Source organism: Gadus chalcogrammus, chromosome 19 (genome assembly GCF_026213295.1).
Source record: "Gadus chalcogrammus isolate NIFS_2021 chromosome 19, NIFS_Gcha_1.0, whole genome shotgun sequence".
Classification (NCBI taxonomy): Eukaryota; Metazoa; Chordata; class Actinopteri; order Gadiformes; family Gadidae; genus Gadus; species Gadus chalcogrammus.
In genome coordinates this window covers 16746467-16758137 of record NC_079430.1, presented here as the reverse complement: position 1 = coordinate 16758137, position 11671 = coordinate 16746467, and the positions used below count along the sequence as shown (strand labels likewise).

The window sequence follows — 11671 nt, the reverse complement described above, 5'->3', positions numbered from 1 at the left end:
GGTCATTGTAGTGATGATATACCCCGACAGCTGCATGTGAAGTCACACCCTTACCACACACACACGCAGAGAAAAATAAAATTTTATGAGGATCAATCTCATTCCACTTACAATTAAACTAATTGTATTATAAACATAAGTATAGTTCGCATTGCTCATATTGGCTTGTAGGGAAATGTAGAGCCTTCCACTTTCTACCTCTGACAGGAAAACTGACAGTGTTAACATTTGCCGCTAACATATGACGTCAACAAATCACACAGACGGGTAAAATTTTTACATTTTTATTCATTTTAGATTACAGGGTTTTTGTATGTTTTATTATTGCTCATCATCTAGATTGATCACTTGAAATATTTTAAATGTATGTTTTCTTGAGACAGCAAGTTTTTGGAGATTTCCTTCCAGTTTTGTAGCCTACTTTGGAGGATTTTCGACAAATAAATACAAGGTGATTCTGCTCTCATTCTTACACTTTACAGGTTGTGGTGTGTGTATATCTTATATATTTATATATATATATAATATATTTCTATACACAATGCTGGTGTCTTTCCCCCTGGTTACACCCCAATGGATCAATCAACCCCCGAACCCCACCCCCAAAGGGTCTACTGGGTCCTCAGAGAACTGGCCACAAAGCAGGTGTTCTACAAAACAAGAGACGTTAAGACTCACAACGGACTGACGGACAGACCAGCTCCCAGACCAAAAGAAAAAAAATACTATTTTTACTTGAACGAATGGTGAATTCTATAACCGTTAACGCAATCAGTCCATGAAAGAAAACGGAAATATCGAAAAACGTAAATGGTCAATTATCAGATGAACTCTCGTTAAGAGTTCCTTAATGAGGAACCTTGATGGGGAGGGGGGGGGGGGGGGGGGGAGTCTGATTGGCATAAATGAGGGGTGGTTCTACAGGAAGCACGGAAATATGGGACACCTTATATGGCGTTAAGGGGGCAAGGCCTTGGTATAAACGTGGTGTACGGGAGTGCATGGTCGCCTCTGTGCACTTTTTTTTCACAGTGTTGCATTTTCTGAAATTCCACTTAATTTCATGTCTCCTTTTTTTCTCGGATATCACATAAGAAAACTGGCGATACAGTAATGTGTGTAAAGGGGTCAGAAGATATTTCAGACTCCTGTAAACTTATTGAAATGATCGCTAACCATAACTGATTTTTTTTTATCCATTTCTTTTGGGTTCACCTTTTGGTCTATGTTTGTTTGTACATGGTTATAGACCGGCGTTTTTCGGAAACAAAAACAGATTACCCAAATCTCAATATGCAAGTGAGCCGTGGACAAGGGCTTCGAAAAAAGACGTTATCACCGTTGATTACAATAGTCAAGAATTTATACTTAAATTCCCTCACTACAACCACACACACAAACTCTGACTTCATGTGGGATTGAAAAGATGACTTGGAATAGAGTTAACACCTGCATGAGTGTGTTTGTCATTTCATGGCCTCTATTACACACAACCCCATGACCAGCGGTACAAATACAAGTTTATCATCGTATAGTATATTGACGGTACTATACTCTTTTTAAACAAAGCCCATCTAAAGGGTATCCATTTGAAGTACCACACTGGCAGAAAATCTTGGTACAATTGTCATCAATCTCTCCTTCTTTCCCTCTCGTAATATTCTCTGTCACAGTATTGGAAATGAGTGTTACATTTATTACACATAGAATTATCATAGAACATTTAAATTGCTTATCTTTATAATGACATAGAAGTAGAATTTTTTTAAGGTAACAATATTGGATGACGAAAGGAAAAGCAAAACAAAAAGAAAATGATCTTTAAAAAAAATTGTAATTTCTATATAAATATCTAAATATATACCCCATTGTAATGATCTTGCATCCTGCATGCTTCTAATACAGTTTAATAATGCTTGGTAAGAAGGGATAAAAGTTCCCTGTGTTAAAAAAACAAACAAAGAAAAACGAAAAAATAATAATTTAAACGCTTAGTTTTAATCACTTCAACACTGGCATCAACTGAGCATTTGGGAAGGGGAGAAATTGAAAGAACCAATCACAAAAGCCTTTGAGGTTGAGTGACAGACGAACGCAGGACCACCTGAACAAAAAGGGGTCAGCAATTTTCCAGTCATTCTGGATCGCTCTAAAAGCAAATGACAAGAGAACGCGTACAAAAAGAGAAATCAACCGAAATGACCAACAGTAAATCTCAATGAAATTATCAAATAAAAAAGGACAGATATGATTGGACCCTGAGATCCCACATAAGCCCGCCCATTGAGTTAAGCCCCACCCCTCCCTGTATCACAAGAGAATTCAAACAAAATCACGAGTACAAAATCAAGGTGAGAAAATAAACGACAATAAACTGAAATCTCGAGAGGGTCTCTTCATCCTCCACAGAATATAAATCAACGTTTAAGCTTTTTTTTCCTCCTCATTGTCATTAAATTCATCCAACTAAAAGATCTTAAAAATAACGGGACAATGAGGGAGTATATTCGAAAGGGCTCACTAAGACTTGACACACGTATGTTTGAGACGTGAAGAGATTGAATAAACTGATCTGAGGGGTATGGTGTTGGGGGGGGGGGGGGGTTTGGTGTGGGTTGGGGCGGGGAGGGGAGGAGGGCTGGTCGAGGGTGGTCTACATCATCTGGAGCAGCTTTGACAAAGGTTCCTGTAATCGTCTAGTGTAAATAAATAGTATGACGGCGGAAAAGCGGTAAAATAATCCAGCCTCGTCCACCCTCCCTCTGCTCATTACAAATCTCTCACGGTACCCCCCCCCCCCCTCTCCGCAAAGCACACACACACACACACACACACACACACACACCTCCCCTTGTGTGTGTGTGTGTGTGTGTGTAAACTTTGTTCTCCTCTTCCTCCTCCTCCTCCTCCTCTCTGGCTCGGTGCGATTCGTCGAGTATCTGCGTTTCCTCGGTTCTGCGTCGCCGTCGTCTAATACCTGAGGAGGACGAATGAGTCAGTTAGCGGATAATTAAATGTCAGACACGGTGGGGGGGGGTCTTCTGAGGGCTACAGCTTAACGAGGAACACAAGTACTTAAATGAAACATTAAATAGAACAAACATTTCCACATCCAGTGCGCCCCAGAACTTTAAAAACAGATTTGTAAAGTCTCTTTACATTTATTTTTAATGAATGATAATATGGTGTAAAGTTCACAACAAGGCGGTTTTCCTCTGCTATGAAAGACGAGAATTAAAACAACACACATTCTTACAAACGTCACGCTTCCCAAAGGCAAATTCAAGCGCAGGGCACGAGGCCACTAAAAGACGTGAACGTGTCCTGGTGCTCCATCATTTGTGTTTCCTTGTGTTGCGCGTGGACAGAATGAGAGCGTGCTCCGGTCGGGCCGACGTGCTGACTCCGATTGGCTGTGGGTGCGAGGCGGTCTCACCTGTAGTAGTTTGGTTTGAAGGGGCCGTTCTTGTTCAGGCCCAGGTACTTCGCCTGCTCGTCACTCAGCTCCGTCAGATGGGCGTCGAAGGTGGGGAGGTGAAGGCTGGCCACGTACTCATCTGGACGGGGGGAGTAGGAGAGGAGAGAAGGAGGCAAGGAATGAGGACAGGAAGGGAGCACGGACAAACGGCAGGAACGACGATAAGAACCATCAAACAAAATGAGTAACCAAGAACAAACAAAGAGAATGAATAAACGATGGCTCCATTATGTGGCTATGAGCAGGCAGGAATCCATTCCTTATTGCATAAGCTGAAGCAGTCTCGACCAAATTCAATAGTCTCTCACGGTGGTATCTGTAATGCAGCTTGTGATGGCAGAGCATGCATTGTTTATTGAGCATCTCTTCACTCCCAATGCCTCTCAACTCAAGACAATTGTATTTATGTAGCCCTTAATCAGTTAGTCTCAAAGGGCTTGAGACTGCGGCAATCATCATCATCTCTTTTTCGTTTGAAACCTTCAACCTGATCCTCATCAAATGCTTTTAACGTCTTCCTCTGTTGCACAACTCTCCCTCTGCCTCCTTCCCACTCGGTCCTGGCCCTGCAAACCGCTGCCGCAGACAGCAACAGTCTTTGACAGGGTGACCTACTTTTGACTGTCTCCCTCTGTCTCTCCCCCTGTTCCTCCCCGTCTCTCTCTCCCCCGCTCTCGTTCCCTCGCCCGCTGTGCTTCCCCGCCCCCTCCCTCTCCCTCGAGGAGGGGCGACTGACAAACAAAGTGACCGCCAGACTACCGGTAATGTGGAAGTAAACACAAGTCACGGTTCAGAACAGGTTCCTCTCAGATGGGTTGGATGTATTATAGATGATGGCCCCAAATAGAGCTGCATGAGTCTGAGGCACTGTGACTGAACGCATCAAGGGAGGGAGGGAGGGAGGGAGGGAGGGAGAGAGGGAGGGAGGGAGGGCATCTCTAAAGGGTTGGTTTAACCAGTAAGGAAGTGAGCGGTGAGAACAGGAAGTTGTCTTACCCATCTTCTTGGGGAGCAGGTACACATCCTGTTTGTAGCGACCCTCAGGAGCGTTGTACAGCTCTATCAGAGCCAGGGCCTGAGAGACAGACAGGCAGACAGACAGGAGTCAGACAGTCAGACAGACAGACAGACACACAGACAGGAGTCAGACAGTGAGACAGACAGACAGGAGTCAGACAGTGAGACAGACAGAGAGACAGACAGACAGACAGGAGTCAGACAGTGAGACAGACAGACAGACAGACACACAGACAGGAGTCAGACAGTATGACAGACAGACAGGAGTCAGACAGTGAGACAGACAGACAGACAGTGAGACAGAGAGACAGACAGACAGTCAGAGTCAGACAGAGTCAGACAGAGACAGATAGGCAGACAGACAGGCAGTTAGACAGTCACACGGACAGAGACGGATACAGGGACGGAGTTCAACAAGATAACCATCTTGTTTCGAGTGCAGTCGCGGCACTACTCAAATGCCATGACTACACAAACATTAAATCTCATTGAAAGAAAGACATTTGACCCAGAGGACGATTAAATGCAATCAGCCAACGCTCTGCTCTTACAGATAACACATCAAATGTTTGTATTGAATTAGAGAAATAAACAGACGACTGATGTTTGACTGTGAAGGCAGGTGATTGGATCACAGCACACAGCACGCCGCTGGCGCCCGTCCCTGATTGGCTGTTTACCTGGGTGGTGGCGGTGATGGAGAGCACAAAGGTGGGGACGGTGGAACAGCTGAGGTTCAGCAGGCGGCCCTGAAGAGAACGAGGGGGGGAAGGGAGATTAACGCCAAGACACACACACACACACACACACACACACACACACACACACACACACACACACACACACACACACACACACACACACACACACACACACACACACACACACACACACACACACACACACACACACAGTATGTATAGAGGTGTATCAGTGTGTGTGTAGGTGTGGAGATACTGGGAAGCCAATAGTCAACTGGTTATGTGGTGGTGCATTGCAGTGGAGTGCATTGGGCCCGAGCTAACGTTCCCCGTAGTTGGTATGTGAAGCAGAAACCGGCTGCAGATAAAGGTGTGAGGGGGGGGGTGTGAGGGGGGGGGAGTCGGTGAGAATAAACAACAATAACCGGTTGTGCGCTTGTCACCAAAGGAACAATGCAGAACAGATTCTTTCTACTTCCTCTGAATGTAGACACTCCCCCCAAACACACACACACACCTCATTTCTGTAGTATTCATTGTTATTATGTTAACATGAGGAACCACTAACATCTTGATTGGAGTGAGACTGTGTGACTGAGTGAGTGAGTGAGTGAGTGAGTGAGACTGTTTGAGTGATCGAGTTATCGAGTGATCGAGTGTGAGAGTGAGTGAGCGTTACCTCTGCCAGGAGGACTATCCTCTTGCCGTCGGGCCAGATGACGTGGTCCACCTGGGAACGCACTCGCTCCCAGGTGAGCTCTGGTGTCCGCAGGCTCGCCTGGAAGCACATCATCATCATCATCATCATCATCATCACCACCACCACCAACAATGCTGATTGTTTGTTTGTTGCGTTTTGAGTACTACATTTGTAAGTGCTAAATGGCCAAAGTTTCGCTGGTAATGATCGTCTCTGTTGAAACCATATTCCATCTGTTTCAAGTATAGGCCTCACTGCGTTGGTTGAATAAACTAGCTGGTAGTACTAGTACTAGTTGGGGAAAACCGACTCTGGCCGGCGTTACTTTGACGCTAAGCCGAGCCGTACTCCGTAACGTCGGCCATTGTTTGTTTGCAAACATTGGAGAGCTCTCAGTCATTGGAGAGCTCACAGTCACCGTGACAACGGCAGACCATCCACCACAACCCCAAGGTTACGATGCCGTCAAGCTGTCGGCGGTCACCATGGGAACACGTTGGCCAGCACGTGCTTCTCACACACACACACACACACACACACACACACACACACACACACACACACACACACACACACACACACACACACACACACACACACACACACACACACACACACACACACACACACACACACACACACACACACACACAGGCGAAGGAATGCAGCACTGGTGTGAGGAGGAACTCACACACACACACACAATATGAAGGTCAGGGACTGACCACATCGATCTCGGTGTTGGAGTGGCCCATGTTGCAGACGATGCAGCCGTTCTTCATGCGGTCCAGATACTCCCTGACCACCACGTTCTTGTTCCCTGCAGAAGAAGAACGTCACAGGCCGGTGAAATGATGCACAATGAGAGATGCATCGTCACGCACAAACGACCGTCTCTGAGTCACCACTGCCCAGAAGAGTGAGCGATCACTCACACAAGAAACCAGGGGGGGTGAGGGGGGATTTCGGCTGCTAGTAAACAGTAAAAAACTTGAGAAAAAACTGTCAACCAAATTTCAGCACAGCCCTTTCGTATCCCTAAATATTATTTTAATCACTTTGCTGAACTAGGGGTTAATTCATTTGATCTGAGGGAGTGTTGCCTGATTTAACCAAGTAGGGTGGGTGTGGGGGTACAGTGTGTGGGGGGGGGGGGGCATTACTTATCTTAACCAGAGGGGGGGCCTGGCAAAGAAGTTTGGGAACTAATGAGTTAAAGAATGAAGAAAGGGAAAAGTTGAAAGGAAGAAATGAAGAACAGTGATGGATGGGGGAGGGGTGGGGGTCATTCAATTAAACAACATTAATACGACAGGATAATACGCGGCATTAACAACTGCACCCAGCAGGGATTAAACTAATCCAACAGAACAGCATCCAGGCTTTTTAGTAGAAGTCTCCGTGGGAAACAGAAACTACTCACACTAATGTACTTTTTAAACGGGACGCAGCAAGAAACTTATTTAAGGTAGATTGAACAATCTTCTGACATGGGCTTATATAAAACGTATACATTATTACCCAGGCCCATCACAATAAAGCTACGCAGTTTTATTTGAAGTATTCGGAAATATTAAGCAGATATTGAGTAAAAAACGAACTAAAACTGACTAACTTGTCTGGGCTCTGCTGTTGGATGTCATTCACCACGACTCCATTTAACGAGTGCGAGTTCCACCACAATGCAATCTACTTAATGACCTGGGTGCCTCTCTGATCACTCGTTTGAAAAGGAAAATAACACATTCAACTAATGAGTCGTTTGACTCCCACTCTGATACACTTGTTTAAACCCTGCCTAATGAGGTGACTTTGAAAACCTCTGCGTTGGCTTTCATTAAATTTCTTTACAAGAAACGGATATTAAATACATCCAATAAAACATTGAGTCCCTCTATTGGGCGTATACTCGTATTTAACAGCAGGTAACTCGCCGCGTGGGCAATAGTATTCGATACGTGAAGTGTGAACGGCCACCGTCGGAACCGCCATGTCGAGCGTGAGCAGCTACGTTAGCACATAGCCAATACACTAGCTCAAGCTCCGGTAGCGTTAGCGGCTAATGTAGCGTATAGCTCCGCCCCTTCCCGAGGGGCCCTAGCGGGCTGTTAGAGAGGTGAGTAACGAGAGACTGAGAGCCTCTGTCCCAGTTAGGGGCTCCGGGGCTCGGGGACGGTTCCCACGGCACTCTACTACAGAGCTGGAGTAATGGAGCGCCAGGGGCCCGGCGCGGACACACTGCCCGGGCCGGGGGCGGGCCGGGCAGTGTGTCCGCGCCAGGGGCCCGGCGCGGACACACTGCCCGGGCCGGGGACGGGCGTTTAACACCAGCGCCGGGGCCTGATGGAGGACGGCTGTGAAGCATCTGCTGCCCCATTAACTGGGAGCTCGGATCAGGGTTTGATGGGTTTTAAAGTAAACCCCCCCCCCCCCCCACACACACACACACACACACACACACACACACACACACACACACACACACACACACACACACACACACACACACACACACACACACACACACACACACACACACACACACACACACACACCGAGAGAGGCTTCATTGAAGCGCTGTTGGATGCATTAGTGACTAAACTAAGCTTTTTGGTAGAAGACATTCGTCAATATAAAGACCTTTAAAGATATATTTTCCTTAGAGCTGAGGAAGATAGTGAGGGACAAAGAGGGTGAGGGAGGGGTTGAAGAGGGAGGGTCGAGTGACAGACAGACAGAGAGAGAGATTGGTGAGTGACAGACAGAGAGATTGGTGAGTGACAGACAGACAGACAGACAGACAGACAGACAGACAGACAGACAGACAGACAGACAGACAGACAGACAGACAGACAGACAGACAGACAGACAGACAGACAGACAGACAGACAGACAGACAGACAGACAGACAGGTGACAGACAGACAGACAGGTGACAGACAGACAGACAGGTGACAGACAGATGACAGACAGACAGACAGATGACAGACAGACAGACAGGTGACAGACAGACAGACAGAGTGGTGACAGACAGAGTGGTGACAGACAGAGTGGTGACAGACAGAGTGGTGACAGACAGACAGACAGACAGACAGACAGACAGACAGACAGACAGACAGACAGACAGACAGACAGACAGACAGACAGACAGACAGACAATGGTGGATGAGAGGGTGAGGGTGAGAGACGGACAGAGAACAGGATGGGTGAGAGAGACGGAGAGTTTGCTCACCTGTGCAGGTGATGACGATGTCCACCTGTCGGATGACCTCGTTCAGCTTCACCAGCCTGAACCCGTCCATACTGGGAGGAGGAGGAAGAGGAGGAGGAGGAGGAGGAGGAGGAGGAGGAGGAGGAGGAGGAGGAGGAGGAGGAGGAGGGGATGAAACAAGGAAGCCATGTTTGATCCAGATGGTTCTTTGATTCTGCTATGACACACCATGACCTAACTTTTGTATTGCTGCTAGAGTGATGTTTTATATCTAATGCAACAGTCTTATGAAGTCAAATCGATTTTAACACGGGGGCCGAATCATGAGCAAATAAACATAGTTATATTGACAATATAACAACACACGGTTCAAACGTTTCAAATGACCTTGAACGGGTAAAATGCAACCAAAGCCTGGTACTTTGTAACAAGACCCATGCTGTATACAACCAGTGTGTTCTCACAGGCTGTGCTGTTCCACCGCTTGAGTCAATAACAGGCTGCGTACACGGAACACCCCACTGGGACACAGAGCACCCAACAGCAGACTGGGGACAGACGGGGATCGTTCTCCTACCAGGCCTGTAGGGCGCAGATGGGGTCGATCTCCGTCACGTACACGATGGAGCCCATGGCCTTCAGGGCGGCGCAGCATCCCTTCCCCACCTGCGGACCACACGGTACACGGTAAATGGACTGCATTTATACAGCGCTTTTATCCAAAGCGCTTTGCAACACGGCCTGACATTCACCCATTCATGCCCACGTTCACACGCCGACGGCGGAGCGAGGGGGAGGCGTCTCGACGCTGAGCTAGGACGAGCCGGGGGATCGAACTAGCAACCTTGCGGTTACCAGCCAAGCCGCTCTACCTCCCGAGCTTACTGCTGCCGGACCGAGACGCATCACGGGACACGCTGTCACCGATCACCCCCTCCTAGGGAGGACCTCCTCCTCAGGGCAGAGCACTTTAGTGGCTGCCGCTGTCAGCCTGCTTTATGACGGCCTGTGAGCCGCTGGGGTTAAACGGGCCTTCGGTGCGTTTGTTCCGCTGTTGTGTGGCCGCAAAAGTAATCTCCGCCAGGGGATCAATAAAGTTGATCTACGCATCCGTCATACACCACATCCTCTCGCCCACGAGCGTGCGTGCAGTGCTCTGGTTTAACGTGTGCTGTTCTCTTTGTTCAAGGCTTGTTTTATGTGCAGTGCGTTGGATTAGAGTTGGGCTCTGCAGTGGCAGGGTTTATAATAGTTTATGGGCTCGATATTTCAAGTATGCAAATGATCAACGAATGCTTTATACATAACACTGGTACATTGAACTCTATTTGTATCGTATGTTATACGAATAGACGGTTTCCACGAAAAACACAACTATTGGGGACCGGCAAACAAAACTAATGTTTTATAAGGAAGATAAAGTACACCTAAATTATTAATATTTCACAGATCTAGGCTTTTTATTGTATGCAGTATGCAGTGTATGCTAATGGTTCTGAAGGGCCCTCTAGTGGTTGTTCTTAATGAACACACTGACAGTCCTAAATATCAATAACAATAAAATACATTTTAATACAATTATATCTCTATACATAATCCTACAGCAATACACATAGTGTATTATTGTAGGAATATGAATAGAGATATAATTGCATTAAAATACATTAGAATACAATTATATCTATATTCATAATCCTACAACAATAGACGTAGGGTATGGTTAGATACAAGTACAGGTTTATTACAGTGTTATGAATGGATCTTACCTCTCCGTATCCACACACAATCACCTGTTTGCCTCCGAACATCACGTCAGTGGTCCTCTTCAGCCTGGGGATCAACACAGCGGCGTTACACTCAACACAACGGAGTTACACTGCAGACAACGGTGTTACACTGCACACAACGGCGTTACACTCAACACAACGGAGTTACACTGCAGACAACGGAGTTACACTGCAGACAACGGAGTTACACTGCACACAACAGATTTACACTGCCCACAACGGTGTTACACTGCACACAACGGTGTTACACTGCAGACAACGGAGTTACACTGCAGACAACGGAGTTACACTGCAGACAACGGAGTTACACTGCACACAACGGAGTTACACTGCACACAACGGAGTTACACTGCACACAACAGAGTTACACTGCAGACAACGGAGTTACACTGCCCACAACGGAGTTACACTGCACACCAGGATGTTACCCTGCAGACAGCAGTGTTACACTGCGCCTCACTGTACAATACTTCAGTACAGCAGAAGGTCAACACAACATCTCTCTGTACAGTACTGCATTACTACACACCATTTTACGACAGTGCTGCAGTACAAAACAAGTGTTACCCTGCGTCTCACTGTACAGTACTGCGTTACAACACACCGTTTTACTACAGTCCTGCACAGCGTAAACACCAGTGTGTTTTACTACAGTACTGCAGACCGTAAACACCAGTGGGTTTTACTGCAGTACTGCGTCAACACCAGTGGGTTTTATTACAGTACAGTACTGCGTCTACACCAGCGTGTTTTACTACAGTACAGTACTGCGTCTACA

At 46.7% G+C, this 11671-nt stretch overlaps 1 protein-coding gene across 2 annotated transcripts in view; it reads right to left on the bottom strand.

Annotated features, from left to right (window-relative positions):
• Positions 1 to 204: 204 nt before the first annotated feature.
• Positions 205 to 11671, bottom strand: part of ahcyl2b (adenosylhomocysteinase like 2b) — a 38069-nt gene continuing 26602 nt past the window's right edge. The window contains exons 9-17 of one of the 2 annotated variants that reach the window (XM_056577915.1): positions 10873 to 10936; positions 9684 to 9772; positions 9128 to 9198; positions 6622 to 6716; positions 5876 to 5974; positions 5176 to 5244; positions 4475 to 4553; positions 3437 to 3557; positions 205 to 2977 (exon numbers count right to left, since the gene is read on the bottom strand). In XM_056577915.1, coding sequence (XP_056433890.1) covers positions 2971 to 2977; positions 3437 to 3557; positions 4475 to 4553; positions 5176 to 5244; positions 5876 to 5974; positions 6622 to 6716; positions 9128 to 9198; positions 9684 to 9772; positions 10873 to 10936 — 694 coding nt within the window. In that variant the 3' untranslated portion in view covers positions 205 to 2970. Of the gene's footprint in view, positions 2978 to 3432; positions 3558 to 4474; positions 4554 to 5175; positions 5245 to 5875; positions 5975 to 6621; positions 6717 to 9127; positions 9199 to 9683; positions 9773 to 10872; positions 10937 to 11671 lie in introns of those variants that run through there. The other variant, XM_056577916.1, reaches the window with a different exon arrangement.